Source organism: Nannospalax galili, unplaced genomic scaffold (genome assembly GCF_000622305.1).
Source record: "Nannospalax galili isolate Female #2095 unplaced genomic scaffold, S.galili_v1.0 scaffold1118, whole genome shotgun sequence".
In the NCBI taxonomy this organism is placed as follows: Eukaryota; Metazoa; Chordata; class Mammalia; order Rodentia; family Spalacidae; genus Nannospalax; species Nannospalax galili.
The window spans coordinates 2,419,610-2,441,886 of record NW_008342011.1 but is presented as its reverse complement, the minus strand read 5'-3'; the positions used below and the strand labels follow the sequence as shown (position 1 = coordinate 2,441,886).

The 22,277-nt window shown below is 37.4% G+C and overlaps 2 protein-coding genes across 3 annotated transcripts in view; one reads left to right on the top strand and one right to left on the bottom strand.

The window, feature by feature from the left end:
- The window catches only part of Macrod2 (mono-ADP ribosylhydrolase 2), a 2,130,377-nt gene that overhangs the window by 295,222 nt on the left and 1,812,878 nt on the right, over window positions 1-22,277 (top strand). The gene's annotated exons all lie outside the window — the stretch shown is intronic.
- On the bottom strand, window positions 9,274-21,603 carry Flrt3 (fibronectin leucine rich transmembrane protein 3). Of its 2 annotated transcripts, none has more exons than XM_008837774.2 (3): window positions 21,351-21,603; window positions 12,710-13,478; window positions 9,274-11,743 (listed from the first exon to the last, which is right to left on the bottom strand). In XM_008837774.2, exon 3 carries the CDS (start codon window positions 11,699-11,701, stop codon window positions 9,752-9,754), a length of 1,950 nt encoding a protein of 649 aa, XP_008835996.1. In that variant the 5' UTR covers window positions 11,702-11,743; window positions 12,710-13,478; window positions 21,351-21,603; the 3' UTR covers window positions 9,274-9,751. The 2 variants fall into 2 exon arrangements, with proteins under 2 accessions (XP_008835996.1, XP_008835997.1); XM_008837775.2 differs by having other exon boundaries at window positions 13,280-13,478.

The following is a 22,277-nucleotide window of genomic DNA, read 5'->3' as shown; positions in this document are numbered from 1 at the left end:
GTTCTTCCAGAATGATTTGTTCTTATTCTTTACCTTAATTTGAGGGACTTCAAGAAGATACTTGTTTTGTTTTTTTTTTTTCATACAGAAGAATTCATTCCAAGGCAATTGACATTGAGACATTTTCACATGCATTTCTAATCTCTATGTATTTTAATGACTCTACGACTTTGATTTCAACAAGTAGCTATCCAGATAGTTACTTTTTTCAACAAGTATCTTTCAGATTTTATAAAATGCAGAGAAAAATTTGTACCATTGTAACTGCTTTAATATCGTGACTCTGAAAATAAATTCTTATTTCTTGGTCTTTTCGCATTTGACATCCCCACTTGCACTTCTTCCAGAAGGCAGCAGAGCTGTGCAGTGCACAGAGCCTTGTGTGGGGGAGGGAGCAGAGGTCTGCCTTTGCTAGCATTTGCCTCTCTAAAAGCAGTGTAGGATTTGGAGGAGGAACAAAATCAGAGAGTCTGTTAGTCTTATTTCTCCACTTCCCACTTTTTGTCACTTTGTATTCAGATGTCAGGTCTACTATCAGATCTTGGACAATGTTTTATATCATCAAAGGCAAAATAAAATTTACTTGGCATTGGCTAACATCCAGGCATGAGTTAAAAGTTCTACTTGAAATATATAATTTATTCTTAATGATTAGCCAGACACTATTATTAACTGATTTCATGGAAGGTGAAACTATAGCTTTAAAAGGATGGCTAAAGTACACAAGGGCATATCCCAAGTAAGTGACAGAAACTGGATGTGAACCCAGGTCTGTTTAATAGAAAACAATGCTCCTATTCATCATTCCCAATGCCATTTGTGCATATGATTTACTGGAATGCTCTGTGTATTCTGTTTTGTATACTTGAGTTCAGCAAGTCAAAAGGGAGAGAGCAAAATAGAAAAAAAAAAAAACAAAAAACAAAAAACCCCACAGGAGTTATGGAGTTAGGATACCTGGATTTAGAATTCTCTTGATTGCTGGAAATCTGATTTTACTGTGTATGCCGTGTAATATTGTGAGAGTTGGATTATGCATTTGAACTACAGTTTCTTTTGTGAATTGGGAATGAAACAAGTAATGGATGTGAGATGTTTAGCAAGTAGTCTATGCTATTTATTGTGAGACTAAACATTCCTCTACATTTATTCAATGGTTTATAGTTTACAAAGAGCATGTACCTGTTCAAAATTCATTCACTTCCCATCCCCCCATCACTTCCCAGCTTTTTGGCTAAGATCAAGTGTGAAGTTCATTTGTCCATTTATTCACTCTTTTGACAAATATTTTTAGGTGTCTACTAGATGCTAGCCATTGTTGTGTATGTTGGTGAGATTAAACAGTGAAATAAAGGGCAAAAAAAACTGTCTACACAGAGTTTGTGTTTTAATGGGGGCAAAGGATAAGAGTACATGAGCAAAATATGAAGTACTTTAGACAACAGCAATAGGGTAGCACTTAGCTCATATTTTAAGTACTGTGAACTTTAGTTGGCTCAGTAGTTGCACATGTTGTGAACCAGATTACCTACTTATTTTTGTAGCTTGTACCTTTAAAACTTCCTGTACATGTGAGAATTTAATGGTTAGTATATATTTCCAGAATTGGTGAAATGTCTTCTAACTGGAGGTTCTATGACATACTGTTTAAAAGTATGAATTAAATGTGGATTGCTAATATATTTTATTTTTTATTTTATTTCATTTATTTATTTTTCATCATTTTGAGACAGGGTCTCCTTGTAGTCCCAGCTGGCCTGGAATTCACTATGTAGACCAGGCTGGCTTCGATCTCACAGAGATCCACCTGCCTCTGCCTCCCAAGTGCTGGGATTAAAGGCATGCGTCACCATGCCCAACATGGATCTCTGATATTTATCTACCTTCATGTGTGTCTGGCAAATTCTCTGAATAAGGCATTTCAGTAATTGAATTTTTAAAATATTATTGCGTGATTTTGGCATTCTTTACCTTTGTAAAATTGTCAGTAGTGCTTCTACAGTTCTTATATTTCATTTTTAACATGAAATCTGGGGAAAACTTCAGATCTAGCACTTCCGCTCTATGACATAAGGACTCTCAGAAGACACAAAGAGACCAGGAAGAGGTGTTGCAGTGAACCCAGACATTACTGTTTGCCTGCTGATTCTGAGTTTAAATTCACTGAAAGCTGAAAGAAAAACAAGTGTCACTGAGAATCCTGAGAGGGAAATTTACAGCCACAAACCAGTGGTGACTGGAAGTTATCACTCAGCTTCACAGTGGAGAGGTCTTAAAGCCTGAGAGGCTTACCCCACTGCATGAAATGTCTTGAGATACAGTCTTGAAAATGTCTCCTTGCTGTTTCCTCAGCAACAGTACTTTTCTTCCCTGAACTCGAATTCCTTTTCAAAAGTGCTGCAGAGCTTCTACTTGTTTTTCAAGAAGGTAGTTAAGGCTCAAGATTTAGAAACAGACAAAGTTCTTATTCTATGACCTAGCAGCCACATAAGTTGAAGAAGGATCCATCCTAACTATAAAACATACCGAGCATCTTCCATCTCTCCACTTCTCACCACCATCCTGTTCCATGGCACTAATTCTTCTCTAAATAGTATTGTTGCAATAGAAATCGACAGTCTGATCCCAGCACCCACTTCCTCTAACCTTCCTTCTCCTCCTCTCTTCTTCCTCCCCCTCTTTTCTTTTTCTCTCCTACTTCCTTTCCCCTTCTTCCTCTCCATCTCAGCTTCCTCCCCTCCTTTTCCTTTTTCTTCTTCCTCCTGTTCTTCCCTACTTTTCTTCTTCTGTTCCTCCCTTCCATCTTCTTTCCCCTCTCTTCTCATTCTTTCTCTTCCATGTGCTTTGTCTTGTCAAATCCTCTGTTGGATTTCTTTTATACTAGAAAGAAGTCCAGTCTCTTTACTCAGGCTTACTTTGCTGATCTCTCCCATGTTTTGCTTACTGAGCAGGAACGACTCTAAGGTTCTGTCAACCCTTAAATACTCTAAGGGGATTCCCTACTTGAAGACTTTAACATATTCTGTTTCCTGTGCTCAGAAGACAATTTATGTCACCCCTTACATGGCTGCCTCTATCCCTCAAGTCTTAGGCTTTCCCTTAGCTATATAATAAAGTATCTCTGGTTACATTCACTCAGAGCACAGCATTTTTCTTTCATAGTACCTGTCACAAATTTTCACTTTATATGTATTTGGTTTTTGCTTAATATCTGAATTTCTGCCCTTTCCCTCACTAGAATATCCATGTCCGGTTTTACTCATATATATCAAGCCCCAGTCATAGTTATGGAGGAGGTGCTTGGTAAATCCTTGTTAATGTTGAATGAAGAAAACATCTTTGTAACTTTTCAAAGCCTTAGTTTACTTATCCAAAAAATAGGTAAAGAAGTTCTTACCTGTAGATTTATTGTGAATTAAATGACATTAAAACATATAAAATACTTTGCATTGTATTTGACAAATTTGACAAAATTTTCAACAAACGGTGGTGGTGGCAGCAACAGCCGAAATATAATCAGGCAAGTATCTCCCAATGTATGTTAAGACATCGTTGATATTTGTAAAACATGCTTTAATAAGAGTGTTGCTAGGCTTTTGTTTTACCCAGACTTCACTGAATATATATGCTAACATTGGTCCCCATTTCAAGGAAACAAATCTGGAATTCCAACAGTGATATGAACTCACTTAAGCTTTGCAATGTCAAAACTACCAGAGACCCAGTGTATATTCAATAGGGTAATTACTTTGGGTAGTAATTGTTTAGACAGTCCTCCCTCCCTTCTAGCCAACTGGCATTGAAAGCCAGGCATTGCTTTTATGTGTGCACACAATCAGGCTGTAAAATCCCATTATCCACAACTTCCACACCCCTGTGGCTACATGCTTCCTTTTGAAGCTTCTTAGAGAAAAGAAAAAGAAAAAAAAAAAAAAAGAGGAAAAAAAACTTTCAAGGGAACTTGAAAGTTTATTTCTAATCTCATTGTGCCCATGTAATGTGAAAGTAGACAGTGGGAGGGGCACATAATGTGATTTGCTTACCCCTTCGCCTGAACGCCTATGATACTTGTGGGAAAGCCTGGTGAAAGCCTTCATAGGTAGAAATACCTCTTCAGTGTGGAGTTGGAAATGCAGTGGGATTGAACTGTTTTGATGTTCAAAGAATAGAGCAAGGTTAGTTTGGTGATTGTAGTTCTTGTCTTCCATCAGTTAGAATGCCTGTTCCTCTTTGGAGTTTCTGCTGGCTCCTCCTTTGCAACTGGCCATCAATCTTAGACACATGTCTGCTTCCGGACCCCTTTCTTGTCTAGCCGCTGTCCTAACTGTTCCCACCGAGCCTACTGCAATCTTTTTCTTTTGAAATCTAGTTACCCAAGTGTTTGAAATTTTTCTTAACATCTTTCCACAGCCTTGACTCATTGACATCTCTTCCCTGAGGATAACGCCTTCCCTGTTACCTGCCCCATCTTTCACTACCACTATGTAATGAAACTGGAAGGGGTGGGGCTAGAATGTGGAATGTGGGCAGCTTGTATCAAAGAATCTTTTAAGAATCTTGAATGATTTGTTTTTATCATCATTCATTCTTTTGAAGTCCATGTCTTACCTAATTCCATCCTCTTCTTTCTCCTTATCAAATCTCTACATTATACCTGTTTTCTGTCACTCTTGGTGACTGTCCTCCTTGCTAGTGCAAGCTTTTCCATCGTGCTCTTTGCTCAGTCCTTAGGGTCACATCCATGCCTGAGGTCCCATCCCTCAGCCTCGCAGTTTTCTTTTTTCTTCATTTGTTCATTGTCCTCATTGTAAATTCCTATCTCTGTATCTCATCTATCCCTGAGGTCAACAAATCTCTTTCCTGGAATCCCTAGCTTCCTTTTTAAAAAATTTACCTTGTTCCTCCCACTGACCTACCAAGACCTCTTCGCTCTCCTAGCCCCTTAAAAGAATTATCTTAATCATTGTTTTTGTTTTCTTTGTCTCTCAACTTGTCAATACCCTTGAGGCCTCTGCTTTATTACTTTGCAAACAAGGCTTTTGTACCCTGTCCCCCAGGGTCTCTTTGTCCATGTTCAGTAGTATCTTCTACTGTCTTAGTGTCTTCCCTGTATCTAGACACCCTCTTTAAAAGAATTCTAGTTCCTTTACTTCATGTTTTCTTCCCATGATCCCATGATGTAATCCTAATCTTTTCCTTCCCATGGTGTAATCCTAATCTCTTTTCTTTCTTTCTCTTTTCTCCTTTTTTCCCCTTTGTTCCTTACATCCTTTCTTCTGAGGACCTATGTCTATGGTGTGTGTGTGTGTGTGTGTGTGTGTGTGTGTGTGTGTGTCTTGCATGCATGTGAGGGTGTAGGTGCTCATTCCTCTGCACATGCACATGGAGGCAGAGGAAGATGTTAGGTATCTTTCTCGATCACTTCATTATTCTTTTAAGACAGGGTCTCTCACTAAAGCAGAAGCTTGCTTATTTTGGCTAGGCTGGCTGGTCAGGGAGCTCTCAGTGTCTGATATCTACCTGCTATACCCAGCTTGTTTTTACATGGGTGCTATGAGTTTTGATCTCAGGTCCTCTTGCTTGCACAACAACTGTTCTTAACCACTGAGCCATCTTCCTAGCCTGATCCTACTTTTGTTCATTGTTTAATTTTTTTTTTCTCTTCTATCTCTACAGAAGGTGTTTCTTTGCCTCATCGCTTGTCTTACTACTCCTTCCTGACCTTCCTGAAAAAGTGACCTCATCTACATTTTCAGCTTTACATAACAGCCTATCCATATAGGTTCCCTTTCCTGAACATATGTCTCTTGATCTTAATTTCTAACCTCTTATGGATATTTCTAGAGAACTAAATAAAAATACTTTGAACTTTAAGTGATTTTAACTTATCTAACTCTGTCACTATTGAAGGTTAAAGAGAACAGTATCAGTAATCAGCTATGTATAGTCACCCATTCAAAACCTATAGATACAGTATCCTGAGATTTGCTTCACCAATGTTGTTTTCCATCTCCATTTTCTCACTGACCTTCTACCATTGTCATTTACAACATGGTATTCTTGTCTTTATTTTTTTTAAACGGACCTTTACTTTTTCTACCTTTTAACTCCACTGCACTGGCAATGCCCTGTTCAGAACCTTATTTCCTCTTACCTGCAACACTGTGCTGTCTTAATATGTCTATTTTGTCTAGTTTTCCCTCATTCATCCACAATATTCTGTTTCTACTAAATACTCCTAAAGTGACTTGACTTTTTCCACACTTGCTCAAAAGAACATTCTGTCACACATTACCAAAGAACATTAATGCAGTTGTCATTGAAATCAGCATACCACAAAGCCTGGTATATCAAACCAACCAGACACCAGAAAGCAGAAGGAAAAAACAAAACAAATCCCAAAGCTAGCACAAACAAAAAACATCCCCCCAAACAAAAATCAAAAATACACATGTCCAGTCTGCCTCCTTTCGATTTTGTGTTTTATCTGAGCTATTAGTCTTTCCAAACACTTTCTAACAGTGACTGATCCTCAACCACAGCAGCCTTCACCTTGGAGATTCTTTTAGTAAGTCTGCACTGAGGCATGTTGATCTTAATGAAACCCTTCCGTGCTAGTCTGATGAAATCAGGTTGCGGGTGTTGGTCGCTTTTGTCTCTGTACTCTTGTTTATGATTTTCTTTCTATGGCAAGTACCTGCTTCTCTTGCTTCCTTGGTACATTTCTTAGATCCCAAGCTCTACTTTCACCTTATTCATGAGGTCTCTGATCCTTTCAAATAGATGCAATTGCTTCATTTTCTATACTGAAGAAGTAATACACTGAGGGACATCTTAGGACACTAATTTTACATAATAGGCCTTAATACAAATGACAATGTATGAACTCCAGTGGGGGGTGTCGGGGGCTGTGGGAGGGTGCCAAAGGGGAAGGGGGTATAAAGATGATTTTATGTAATAGTAGTTATAATGTCAAGACTGTGCTAGATTAAGGTTTGCTACTCATGCTAAGAGGTGATGGTGATTTTTAATGATCATTATTGTTTTCAGCAGCAGATGAGTGCATATTAAAGCAATTCAGTGGTAGATAGCTTCCTTCAGTCCTCACCCTGTAAGATGCTCTAGAGTGCCTCCAGGTCTCTGGGGATTCCTCACAGAACTGTCCTGTTGCATAAAGCCCTAAACTGTGCTTCATTCAGAAACTGCAGTTAGGAAAGCATTGCTTTTTACTAGTTCCCTTGGCCCAGGGGAATACTTTTAATAAGTCAGCCTTGCTGAAAGACAGAGCGCAGTGCTGTTTTTAAATAGGGAACCAGAGTGTCAGTGCAGTAATTTCATTCAGTTACAAGTTAGTGCATCTGAAAACAGTTTCTGATTTTTGCCAAACATTTGGCAAGGGAGTGATTTTTTTCCATACAATTTTTTTTCTAGCTCTCTCAGCCGTGTTCTTGTTGAATTTGTAGTTTATATATTCAGGATTGAAAATTTTTTGTTCCTGTTACTTTGTTAGTATTTGATTCAGAGTGAGCCAAAAATTATTTTACTAGCAAAAAAAGTGAACATTTAGTTCAGAATGTATAGAAATGCATGCCTAATTTATCAGTCTGTTGCCTTTGAAGGTGGAGGCTTGTACCTAGGTAAACAGTAAACTTCTATGCACTTGGTGCTCTTTGTGTTTGCTGAGGTAGAACATGTCTGTGATTTATTCTACATGAAATAATCAAAAGGGACATATTAAAACCTGCGTAAAACTTTCTACGCTCTAGGTTTTACTAATTAGAGGACATCTGATAGCAAGTCATTACTTAAGCTTTTTATAAGCCATAGATTTATTGAGACTTCATGGAACTATACAGTCCTTTCCCCGAGTTCTGGCAGAACTGTAGCTGAGCCACTCAAAACCCAGAGAAGCAAAATCAAACTTCCTTCAGAAAATGTTCCCGATATTTACAATTAAATGTAAGTGGTAGGTAGGAGATTTCAAAGCCTTTGATGCCAACTCTCTCAAAAAAGGCTATTTTAAAAACAAACTTTTCCAAGACCACCTTAAAAAGTATCAGCCCAGACAATGGCAGCAGCACTCATCAAAGGAAAAGACCCTGACATCACTTCTAGTTTTCCATCTGTAGGACATATAGTAAAATCGGAGGAAGGAATCTATACATGAAACACTGACTCTTTGAAGTAAAAATGATACACAAGCTCAAGGTATTGCTATTTTTTATTTGTACTCAACTTTTATTTTTATGCCTAGAAAAATACATGGGGATGTTTAGGACTAACGTGCTGGGTAATTTGCTACTTTTAGTGATAGTAACATAATCCCGAAAGCAAGCACGATTATTCTTTATGTTTTCTTAAGTTTTATTCAGCAATAAGACCACAATTTTTCATATTTAAGGAAGTATGAAAAATTTGTCGAGTTTTAAAAGCTGAATACATGTAGCATTGGATCAAGGCACATACAAGACTGGCCAAAGGGCGTACAATGCACTTTGGTTTTTTTTGTGGAAAAAAAAAAATCATGGCAACAAAAAATGATATGGTTTTTAAACAAGTAATAGCTCACAATTCAATAGGAAGCTATAAAGAAATGTGACATTAAAAGTACATTATCTAATATCTGGAAAAATGTGACAGTAATGGGCAGTATTCTTGATCATTGTGAAAGTAAATTGAACATTTATGTACAGTGTTAAAGCATCTCACATAAACCAGATCTAAATTTGATTTCTAGTGTTTATTTTTCTTTTAAATGCTCACTGATTTAAAGCCCTACTGTCTCTGGGTTGCTCAGGGCAGTTGCTTATAATTATGCTATCTTCTTAACAATGCATACATTTTTTTCGTTGACATCCTTTACAATATAAACATCATCAACACTAACAATTCTGTGTTTAGAATTCACTTTTCAAGAGTCCGGATGGTATAGACAAAATCAAGATGCATTTCTAGTGTGTATTTATTATGCTATAAAAGTCTAAGTTTTCATGTTTTTAAAGTACACATCCCCCAACTCAGAGCACACTTATAGTTCTTGTGAAGTCCTCTATTCCTAAAGCCCTGCTGACCAAGGCTTTAACAGCAGACTTCACATTCCTTTCATGCCAGCTGATGTGTTCAGTTCAGAAGATATGCTTAACTCTCTTAAGGATATTTAATTTACCTAGGGCAAAATGAGATGTGCAGCAAGTTTGATATTGCCCATTATGTCACATATTTTGATTTATTGAATACCACTGGGATAATACAAATTTAATCATCAGAACATTGTTCTGTAACTATTCTTTGAAATTTATTTTCTCATTCAGCCAGGTTTCTTTTTTACATTGTATTAATACCAAAGTGAAAAATGGCCTGTGCTTATACTACAAGGATCTCACGTGAACGCAGTCCTGATTGTTCAACACAGCAAGAAAATTCACTTTCACAGTCAACAAGTCATCTTACTCAGTAGAACACAAAGTAAATGGTTTATAACTTCAATATTTGCAAGGAAAATACAGTACAAATTACTAAAAAATACTAAAATATAGAATTGTGTTCAGGCATCTCCACTACATCAATCGCAGCAGTCACCTGAAATTTGAAACTTTTAATAAAAAGTTCTTAAATATAAATTATATGGCAAATGTACAGTACATTGCTTTTCTCAGTCTTTTTCCAGTGTTTTGCAGTAGAACAGGGTTTCTACCATCACCTCTCTTAGGTTTGGAAAACCTGAAGTGCAGTCTGGTATGGTCCTCCAGCATCATGAGTGTGAGTGGTCTGAGTCTGGAATCCCACTGTCTCTGTAGCTTCGGTTACTACTGCTCTCACTGTGATTGTTTTTGTACAAATTCATTCCATTAGGAGGAAATATGGTGTGTATTACAAATTCCTCCTTGGAGATGGGTTCATTGCTTATTGGTAGCATTTGAAAAGAAGTTTCCCTGATTTCCAGGATAGAGTTGTCCTTCTTAGTGCCAGCTTCTGCATAGTCATCCTTTCTTCTCCTTCCTTTGCTATATGCACAGTTCCTTGAGAAGAGAGATCCATTCCTATGCACATACCAACACACTAAAGCAAGAAGGGCGATGGTCACCAGGGCCACAGCCCCACCAATGATGGCAGCCAAAGGTAAATTGGGATTTTTGTAAGGTTCTTTCTCTTGTTCTCGATTGAGGGTGGTTGTTGGGTTGTACATTCGAAGGGGTGCAGTTTCGGTCTCAATGCAAACAGGAGTTTCATCAAATAGGTAAAGATTGCTGGTTTCCATGGGAACCATGCATACTCGATAGGGTGAGTCTGGTTCTAGGGCTGTGACCAAGTATTCACTACGTTCTCCTGTTACGATTGTTTCTGTTATAGATCCAAATGCTGGGCTATGGCCCAGTTTAAGCCAGCTGAGTCTTAGGGCAGTCATAGGTAGAACAAGTTTCCAGGAGATATGAATTGTGTCAGAGGTGACAGACTTCACAGTAATTAATATGGTTTTTCTTGAGGGACTCCCTGTAGTTCGCTGATCCTTAATGAGCTTGGGGTTTTTAATATCTGGTTGTTTGGTCACAGGAGCTGGCCACTGTCCTTGAGCAGGATACACCGTGTTGGGTATTGCAGTGGTTATCTGAATGGTGCTTACAATCCCACTGTCTTTACAATCAAACAGTTCTGTATTGAGGTCCTTGATAGCCATCCCACGAACTTTTTCTGGTGCTTGGCACATGAGCCCACGCACATTGACCTTCACAGGTAGTGACTGTAACCAGTCCCGTACCCATTTCATCTTGCACCCACAATACCAGGGGTTGTTGCGAAGAATCAGTTGGGTTATGTTGTCCAAATCATCAAAGATACCCTGAGGTAAATTGCTTAGGTTATTATTGGACATATCTAGTCGATACAGCTGCCTTAGGTAAGAGAAAGCATTTGGTGGTACCCGATTGATGTGGTTGTCTTGAAGGTAAAGCTTCCTCAGGTTTGTGCCTGGAAGGTTTACTGGCGCAGCAGTCAAAGAATTCCGCACCAGGGAGAGTTCTGTTAAATTAACTAAGTTGAAGAAAACTTTGTCACCTAAACCATGGTTGTTCAACAAATTTCCATCTAAAACCAGGCGTTTCAGGCTAGTGAGACCTTGAAGTGATGGTGATGAAATAGTAGATATGCGATTATCATCCAGGCGTAACTCTTCTATAGTCCGGGGCAAACCCCACGGAATTGTGCTAAGGTGGTTCCGGGACAGAAAAAGCAGCCGGAGATAGTTGCTGTCGCGAAATGCCCCCTCCTCGATGCTAACAGCAGAGACTGAGTTATCATCTAAATGTAGTTCTTCTAGATATGGAATTTTTGAAAGCGAATCGTAAGTGATGGTCCTTATGTTATTTTCTTGCAAGTGTAACTCTTTTACATACTTTGGAAGATTGGTGGGAAATTCATCCAAATTGTTGCGGTATAGGTATATTCTTTCTACTTTCAGTAAGTTTTTCAAATCTGAAGGAATCCCAATATTGTTTATTTGGTTGTTCTGAAGGTAGAGAGTTGTAGCATCCTCCGGAATTCCCATCGGAATGGACGTCAGAGAGCGATCATTACAGTAAATGAAACCCGCATCACAGCGACACTCAGGTGGACAGGACTTAGCCATAACTGATAGAGGTGCCACTTGGAAGAACAGCCCAATTTTAGTCCCGATGAGGAGGAGGCTCCAGGCTGGGCTGATCATGGTCAGCAGTGTTGAGGTCTTGTCACAATGTAGCTTCTGTTACTAAAATAAAGTAAGAGATGATAGAAAATAATTAGACCAGCAAAATCAGATTGTAAAACAGTTGTAAACAAGCATTTATAAGCAATTTTTATTTTTTAATTTTCAGAGAGGAGCATGCTGGGCTTATTGCTGGCTAACAACGAGCACACTCCATTTAATTTCTATACCTTGAATGTTTCTGGAATAGGAATGAAAAACTTTCATGTTCAAAACCATTTGATTTTGGAATATTAAACATAATTCATTTTATTAAATAGTCTAAAATATTTTAATTACACTTTCAGCTAGTCAAGTTTATCAAGTTTCTAATTTCTTAATATTCATAGTAACTGACAGGAGAAATATAATTTGTTGCATTTAAATATGATTACTATGAGAACATTTACTGTCTCCTTTTTATTTATTTATAACTTTTTAATGACCTTATGGCTGTAGAGATGTGTACTTAAAAAACATCTATGCTTTTAATATTCAGGAACAATTAGCCTCATACATCTTGAGATCTTCAATCTCAGTAAAGCGACTCATTAGCTTTGATTAATAATATTATTATTTTTTATCATTATTAAACACTGTTTGAAAGGTATTTCTGACAAGAAAGTAATAAGTAATCTTTCACTTACTTTAGGGAAAGAATTGTACAACTAATGTCAAGTTGGTCGAAGTGGAAAATTCCATTTCACGTTAAACTTTCTTTTTTCTATACTCATTTTGTTATATGCTTCATATTGCCTGGTTTAACAACTTTATCCACAGTTTTTGGTATTTTCAGTCTCACAACATGTTTTAACAGTGCATATATCTGTCTTTAAATTCTAAGCTAGAACATGATTCAACTTCCCCCATGGGCTGGGGAATTACAGATTTATATGAGTCTGTTGTGTAATGCCTCTTCCTTGTTTCTACTTATTAATCAGCCTTTATGATTTTAGGCATGAAAGTAAAACAGTGTAACATTTTTCCTACCTTATTGAGCGATGTAAGTAAATTTTACGTGGGTGAAAGTCCAATGCACATATATTACTTTCTTGGTGAGGGGCTGGGACTTTAAAATGCTTTAGTCCTTGGAAATGTTCTTCACTGTTTATTCAAGTAATCCTATGCAGCACACACCTCCAGATCAGGCTCGCTGTTGTCAATGAACATTCCAGCTGTGGTTCAGCATGGTGGGCAAGCTCAGTAAAATGGGGGCCAGAAACAATCCAGCTTCCCGTTACTATGTAGGATACATGACTTTTTCTTTTTTTTTTTTTTTTTTTTTTTTTTTTTTTTCCTTTCTGATAAGAGTTTCTGTATGAAGGTTCCTTCTGTGTCTTAATTCTCTTACAGGAAATTACCCTTTTTGAAATTCTTATTGGCTCTTCTGTGCAATGTGGTCAGAGATAGTCACTTCAGATTCTCATGAAGAAAGCCATTCATGATGCTAAGGCCTGTGTAGTAATGGGTTTTCCTGGCAGTTACTCCCTACCTTTATTCCCAGCCAGGATTATCCGAGTATAAACTTTGTACAATGACTACATCCTGAGGTATGATTACCTGCTGTGAAATAGCTATTTCCAGCTTTTGCTTCTTGCTGCTTTCTTGAAATTTCTGTTTCTGTCGTGTTACACAAGAGCAGGTACTCTCTTTTATGAAGTAAAAGAAACAGTCCAAACACTCTTCATGGAAAGAAAAGGAAGCAGCTAAATTTCCTTTATATTTCTCTTCCTTAAAATATGCCAGGACTGAGCATCTCCTGTGGAAGTAAAAGGTTAAATACTATTAACAATGAACTTTAACATACTAGGGAAATCTCCTAGAGCTTTACCATCCAATCTTTCTTTAAGTAGCATATCTTTCATCACATTAGCTGGTAGAAGTGGTAGCCTCACCTCCTTGTTTTTCTGTTTACCATTTTGCTATATAAATTAAGAGTCAAAATGGGATTGCCATGCAACAGATAACTTCTAATGTTAACTAATACTTTATATCATACTGAATTGATAAAAAAAAATAGGGCAAAATTTCATTTAAAAAGCAGTAGCCTGTTCCAGGGCTTTCAAATTCAGGCTAATCTTTTAAAGTTCTCTTTTAAGTCTCAGTCATAAAATGTTTCAAAAGAAGAAAACAGGTACATGCCAAAGAGGTGAGCAGATAGATACATGGGGAAGGTTTTTCATGGGAACTTGATGGTAACTTTTTGAAGGCTTTGAACATAATTTTACAGTTATACAATTACAATTGAAAATGTTGAAAAGATTTTGCTTTAGTGCTTTTTAAAAAAATTTGCTCAGCTCTCCATTTGATGCTTCCTGTAAATTTCCATTTTCCTCACCGTTCTATTGAGGGTGCCACAGTACTATGGGTGATCTGGAAACTCTAGGCACTTGGGTGTCTTGCTCAGATGATAGCACAAAAGTTCAAGTCACAATAAGGTTTTTAGAAATGTATTCTTATTTCCAAAATACTACTTTTGGCTCATTGAACTCTAAAAATCTGTATTTGGAATAGAAAGGTCATTATTTCACCCTCTTTCTTTAGAATGGCCACTAAATGGCATATGAAAACCTGAAGTGCATTTCTCTTTCTAGCTTCAAATATGAACATTCCGGTTTCTACCATTTGTAGTTCTCACTTCTGAAAAAGGATGTTAGGCTTAAGGAGACCAGTGATTTTACTGATGACTGTTTTACCCATTATCCTGATGGAACACACATGAATTTTTTTTAGGGGTTGCACAAGTGGGTGGTGTGAACATGGGTTTGGCAGGGTCACACACTCGGTGCCTTCTGTACATTTATGGAACATTTGGGTATCACGGGAATATTTGACCCAGAGACTAAGGACTAAAGGAGTAATTTGCTTCTCTGCCAGTTATTACCTGGCATCCAACAAGGACAGCATCTGTTCCAGAATTTATTCTACTGAAACTGTATGTTAAGCAAGGCCACAGTTCTTCTATTTTCCTCTAAAAAATCCCATTTCTTTCAGTTTGCCATTAGATGCTAATGCTGACATAGATTATATTAACAACAACAAAGGAAACTTGAACAAATTTCAGATACATATAATTTACTGTTTGAGCAAACTAAAAATAGCAGTTAGCAGATAGATAAGGCAGCCTAGTGAATATTGCAGAGTGCCCAGAGAGGAAGGTTTAAATGATCTGTTTAATGTGTTTTTCTCTTTACTGTTTAATTTTAAAAGTATATCTGCTTATAAAATGTTGCTTTCTAAGTGAGTGAAAGTAGAAACCCAAGCTTTTAAAATTATAATTACAAAGTTACTATAAAAAGTTTTTGCTGTAGATGTTTTCTAAGGTTGAAAATGATCGAAAATAAAGAGTAACACTGTCAATTTAAGTCAAGTAAACAATTACTTTAGTTAAATTGCATTAGAAATTAATTAAAAACTGCTGTGAAAGTAACAAATGAAAACCTGCTTTGTGACCAATTGTCAAGTATTTCTTATACTTCAGAGCATTAGTAAGGCAAGGTATACTTCAGAGTTCAGATGATGGGTTGGTCTGCTTAATGAGATTTGAAAACGGTTGTTCTGAGTCAGGGCAAACCACAATGTGCTGTTTATAATAAGAACTGGTGATAGCTACAGAGGCTTCCTTTAAAACAAAATCTGAATTACATATATTTGACCAAACTAGGCTTTAAGAATACATGTATTGATTCTTATTTTTCAACAAGAGATAGAAAAATATTAATGTGAAAAATGTTAAAAAGTTGCTTATTTTACTTGTTTGATACTTATGGAATTGCTACCATTGCTGTTTAATAAGCAAACTCAGCATTTGCCATTCATACAGTTGTGGCAATAATGTGATAACAGAATACCTCTAGTTTCATAAAATCATGAGAAGACTGTCATTCACTTCTCCCCAAATTTGATGAAAACAAAAGGCAGAACCATAAAACAGCATCCTTAGGAAAGGTGGTCTCACAAATGAAGACTCTGCTTGCAGAGGCTCCTCTCATCTGCCCTGCTGTCTTCAGATCAGAGCGGGTCAGTTTATGGTGGACTACATTTTATGTTATTGTATAGCTTCTTCATATGACAAACTGTAGTGCCAAACAGTATTTTTTGTATATTAAATTCTATAATGATCTCTCCATCATAAAAAAAGCTTCCAACCCTCATACTTACAATTCCTTTCTGAGCTGGATCTACACGTTTACACACATAGACCTTATAGTCGAATGTGAATGATGAAAAGAAAACCAACCCCATTGGCACTGCCACTGTGGCCAGGTTTCCACAGCATTGACTTTGAGCTTTTCTGTCTGCATAGGCTGGAAAGAGGCCATTGCTTCTGAACAAAAAGCAATCGACCTTTTAGAAAAATATTCTTAATGGGGTAACTTGAGGAAAAACATAAATGGAGTTCTGGTTACTTAGTGGAATGTTTTAAAATTATTTTTAATGGAATCATTACTTAAGTATGTAACACTTAAGCCTTAGCCAAAAGAGATGCACCATCACTTCACCCATAATGTTATCAAATCTGAATGTCTCTAATCTATCTTCATAATATACCAAAGGAAGCACATGAATAGATGCTATTCTTTGAAGACACTCTGTGAAGGCTAATAAATAGTAAGAAGTTGTATCTGAATACGAAACTGATATTAAAAAAAATTAAGAACTTGAGGCAACATGCATTTTTATGTGATTTTTTTTTTCCAGTACAATATTCTGGAGGTAAGACCATTTGAATGAGAAGATATTCCTCAGGTTTTAAGCATATAACTTAGGATGAGATGAAGCTATGTGATGGTACTGCCAGCTTCCTAAATCTTGTGTTTACAACCTCTTATTTAAATTGTTTTTATTTGACTTGCTTAATCAATACATTTTTTTATTTTAAGTCTTATGTCAAGCTAAGGTGTTGCGATTGTAGGTTCATTTTATTGATTTTTTTTCCCTCACAGAATGATTTCTTAATGCTGTAACTTTTTGAAGATAATACTTTAAAAAAATAAGATAGCACATAGAATTCTTATTTCAATCACTTGCCGAATTTTGAGTAAAACCTTCATTTTGAAGAAAATATATGCTAACAAATCTGTCCAAGTTTGTGAATGCTTCTAGCTAATTTGGACTGTGCACACATAGATTCTAGCATATTAGGAAAATTATTTATTTATGAAAGCTAAAATTGCTCAACCAAATGGACACCCTGTAAGTGCTAAGTCTTTGGAACAATAAATGGTATTTCAAATGAACTTCATATATGTTTAAAGTAGAAAACCAGACTACATCAAGTTAGTTGAGAGTGACAGGAAAATGCTTTCTAAGCAGCCTGTCTGGTAGTTAAATTTTCCACGATCATCAGATTTCAGGAAAGTTCCAATTCTTTTGTTTAATGCTAGGCAAGCAGAAGGACCTCTAACTCTCCTCTTGAGAGTCATGAAGTCTGAAGGGTTCTCTGAGAGGCAGAGAAGCAAGCGTGCCTTTTCATCCTTGGTTTTATACAGACTGTTTTCTAGTATGAAAAAGGTTTTGTTTCATTTATGGAAAATGGGATAAAAGTTTCCAAGCAAAAAGCTTTTTACTTTCACCTTTTATGTTACCCCCACCCCCGGATTTAGTGATAAATGAATCTTAATTCTGTTCTGCTTCATTTGTTTTTGCTTGTAAAGTTAAATTAAGCATCTTTAAAACAAAGGCAAACTGGGGTGTTATCTTTCATCATGGCAAATGCTTTTCCTTTTATGATATTAAAGCCAGACTACATGAATGATAGAACCACGACATAAGAACCGATAGGATAGTCGCTGAAAGGGCAGCGAGAGAGCATGAAGCCCAGGGCATATCAATTTGTGCAGACGTCTGAGCAGCTGCAATTAGAAGTATGCTTGCCTTTATTAAAACAGAAGCACTTTGACATTGCAAACCTGTATTTCCTGTTTCACTCTGTGAATCCAACTTCGCTTTAAATTTCTAATATTTAAATTTTGATACATTATTTCAACAACTCTTTGTTTGAGCCCACAGCATGTCAAGCTCTGTACTCCTTGACGAGACCATCTAAAAATCATAAAACATATTGTTTTCTTCATGTCCAAGTAAGGTACTTATTGATTTAAACCAGATGAAGAAGAAGAAAATCAACAGCACATAAGCTGATCAATCCATAGTCCAGTGGCACACTTTAAAAATAGTGATTAAACAAAAGTGGCTTGTGGGTGTTCTCTTCAAAGTTGCCACGGTAACTTGTGCATGTAAAGTAAAAGAATAAAGAACAAAAGCTGTCATTGTCTCATCAAGTGAAAGCATTTCTTACTGCCCTCCTTTAAGCAGACTAATACCTGGAAGAGCTTTTGTATATTCTCGACACTTGATTTGGGGGCAGGGGCGAGATTATGCATATGCAAAGCAGTAAAAGTTTACCTACCCACTAAATTATATTTTATTCCTTTCTACTTAAATTCTTTTCTCTGGAGGTCTTGTTAATAGATAAAACTACGTCCTGAAAGCTGTTCTCGTATACAGTATAAAATGGCTTTCCAAACTGTCTGTTATTGTAATATTTAGCTGAATTTAGTGATGTTGATCTGCATTTTGAAAATGCTGTCTGAAATGAAGACACCTAAAAGGAAGAAGTCCTCTCTAGGAGACAATTTACTAACCATCTCTTGGTTGGAAATTGGTTTGTTGACTTTTCATAAAATTTTGAAGCAGTGGATTGTTAGAAGATGCTGAGAAACATCCCTTGTTACTGTTTGAAGAGGGAATGATGTTTTGAGGATTAATATTGCTGAGAGATTTACTGTAGAGTTTTTGCCCACTGGGGGGTGGTACACTCTACCAGAACACTGCTTTCAGAAGCCGCCAGTCAGATGTTGGCTGCTGCTGGCCAGTTTTTCTCTGGTTTAATTACAACAAAGCCTCCCGTTGAGAAGAACAGGGAAGGCCTCTGGGGCAAAAGGTGGGGGTGGGAGGGATGGGGAACTAGGGAAGGAGGGGAGGAATTACAGCTTTGAAAGATTCACTGAATCTTATTTCCCTCCTTGACTTCATTTATGTTGCTCTTCATTTGACATGAAACAACTATTTATAATGGTTTTTAATGAACTGCCTTGAATAAGTGAATGTAGAAAGGGCTTTATTCAGAATTTTTAAGTTAGTTCTAGATTTTGCAATTAATCACATTCTTTGTTATGCAGCCCACCCACCTTTAAAGGGGGGAAAGGGGTTTAGACCAACTGAATGGCAACTCTAAACCAAATGTTTTTAAATAGCTAGATTTAATTTAATAGTCATATGAACATTGGCTTATCAAAACAAAAATGCAAGAAATAATCATATAATATTAAAACAAGGCATCTTCCCTGCTACTAACATTTGTAGCATTTAAAACTGTTCCGAATAATCCAGAAAAAGGAGAAAGCCTTAGGATGTGTGGCCCTGGAAAGCACAGTGGAAAATCTGCATTGCTTGCATTTGCATGCTTAAAGCTGATAATTGTATTTTTCATCTGTAGGGACTGAGTGTTCATTAGGGTCCTGTGTCCCTAGGCAGGAGATGCTGAGTGTAATTGGAGTTTCTATTTGATTGGGCAATATAGCTAGAGAAGAAACTGGGGTAAAGATAATTAATAGCTCGCTAACAAAGTCTGACAGCCACAAGATTTCAACCAAATTTATTTCACACTGCTTCATTTAGCTCTGAAAAGTTTTGATAGAATTGGAGGCTCCTTAATTAACACTTGAAAGCAAAAGCAACGTACCTTCTATTAACTGCCACATTGAGTTATGATAAATTTCCTGGGTTGTTTTTAGTTTCAGTAAACTTTATTTGTTGCCCAATTATGTATTTCACAAACATTATGTTTAGCAATTGTTTAACTGGACATTTTGAACCTAGCCAGAGCTGATTTTAAAAGGGGTATGTAGAGAAATGAAAAGCCCAATCAATTACTGATGATGGTGATACTGGAATACACTATTAATGCATTTATTATGTTTATTCACTTGCTAATATCTTTACTGACTCCTGGACTCTTGATGTATTTTGGCCGTGCTCTGTTTAAAAGAAACAAACTATAATTTTTAAATTTAAGTGCAAATGTAATCACATTTTTAACCCTGCTTTTCTCATTTTAGGCTAATAAAAATATAGATGTGTCCATACACATATGTATTTGAAAGTAAGTAGTATAAGTAATCTTTGTATTAATTAAAATCTATTATGTTTATCAATATTTGTAGGAATAGTAATAATGATACTGCTGTGGCACTTTTAAAGGACTGATCTCTTTCTCTACACATTTCCAAAGAGATGAGTACTGGTCATCTGTCACACTGAGTCAGGCATCAGTGATTCTACCCTGAAAGGACAGATTCATCCCTTCTGTGTATGCTGGTTGAGATATTCATATGCAGTCAGGGACAAGCGAAGGCACTGCTACAGCTCAAGCAGTTCTTGTGGCTTGATTCATGTTTCACCCTAAGAAAATAACATGCGTGTGCATTCTGAGGCAGAGTGATTTATTAAGAAAAATTTAAATAGCTAATTATTAAAACCATTGGAGAATTTGACTCTATAATTGAAAAATACCAAAATTCCCCATTTCTTTTTAATTCTAAATACCCCTCCCCCTCAATGTTGAAAAAATGTGGGCCTGTTGCACTCTTTACCTCTATGCAACCATTTTGTTTCAGACCTAATTCACTGAGAAACATTTTTTTTTTTTCAGAAAAGAAGATGCATTTGGAAAGCTTTGTAGTCCACATGCATTTGTTCCAATAGAAGATTTTTCCCATTATTAGTTGCAAGTGAATGGACACTCTGCATTTGATGAAGGCTACACTTTTTTTTTTTTCTCCCCTGGTACCCTGAACTCACTGCACACATCAAGCATCCCTTCTAGGGTGAGCTTTGTTAGTTTTTCTGGGTAGACTTACCCGTTACTATGCTAGTCACATACCACACTTGCCCAAGCGATGGATTTTGGCGTTCTGCTGGAAGGGGACTATGGTTTGGACGCGACTCTGAGTTGAATTTACTAGTTGAGATTCACAAGCCTGAAATGCTTGAAGGAGCTGTGGCTGAATAGCAGTGCAAGCCCTAAAATCTAGGTGTAGCTGTTAATCCTCCACAGGCATCTAAGTCTCCGGGAGCAGCTCTGCTAGCTGGGAGCGAGACGTATGCTTTTCATGTACTGCGTACTCATGGGCTGAGGGATTATTGATTTTCTTTCATTTGTAAAAACAGCGATTGGTGATCATACCACACATATAGCACACGCCAAATTAGCAAGATCTTTCGCTTTCCTATCTGAAAAATCTGCCTTGTGGTCTCTAATACTTAAACATTTAACTTTCCAACTTGTGGTTTTCCATAACGCTTTGCGCTAATAGAAATTACTTGAAATGGAGAGAATCTGTTTCTTATTTTTTTTAATGAAATAAGGTTGTAAGAAACTTCTTTGCATTTGGCTCTTTAGTCAAAATTTTCCTAGCTGGCTTGCACGCACATCTATTGCTGGTACTGGTGCCAGAGCAAACCTCCTTACTTGGATTCCTCATGGTACAAGTCATTTCTTTCTGGAGAGTAAAAGCAAGCAAACTTTCTGGGACAATCATAAGAGAAAAACGTGGAAAACACTTACCAGGAAGACGAAGAAAAAGCAATCCTTTATACGCTGCTGCTGTAGCTGCAATTCCATTGCCTGTGAGTTGGACTGAAAACCCTCCCCCGCCTCCAGAGCGCGGCGTCCAGTGCACATAAAGCCACCATCAGCTGCAGCCTGAGCCCGTGCGGCTGCGGATCACTCCAGCGCTGAGGACCGCGCGCGAGAGCATTCTAGTTTACTGCACGCAGCCCACCTCCAAGTCTGAAGTTTAAAGCTTCACCTCGCAGTGGCTGAGGAATGGTGATGTCATAGATGGGCAGGACTTAGCCCAGCTCTTGTTCAGTGAGGTAACTGGATAATCAGACAGATGAACCTTGCCAACGCTAGAGGGGGTGAGAGAAGCCGAAATGAGCCGCTCAGCTTGCCAAAGCCAGGATGCCTTTTGGTTTGTAGGCAGCTCCTTGGAATCTCAGCATTCCCTGGAGTTTACTACCACAAGGCAGTGGTTGCATACTTAGAAAAGCTGCATGCATCTTAAGACATTTAGAGATTACAATAGAAAAACAGATTTTTTATTTCCAAGCCATCTGTATTGGAAATAAATTAACGAAATTTAGATTATTTTTTATTGCTAGTGCAATCGTGTTATAATTATTTATTTGACAAATGAGTAGAAAGCAGGTTCAATGCCGATTTGGGGGTCGGGGGCAGGGTCTCACTATGCAGACCAGGCTGGTCTTGAACTCACAGAGGCTCTCCTCTTGCCTCTGTCTCCTTTTGGGAGTGCCACCACACTGAACCTCCAGTGCTGATTTATTTAGGGGAAAGGAAATAGAAATGCAAAAATATAAAAAATACTGAAGAAAGCAGTCATATTTGGGAGATGCCAAAAGCTCTTTTCCCACATGTCTTTTAAATACTGAAGCATGTTTCATATGCTACTGCTAGACATATACTACCCAC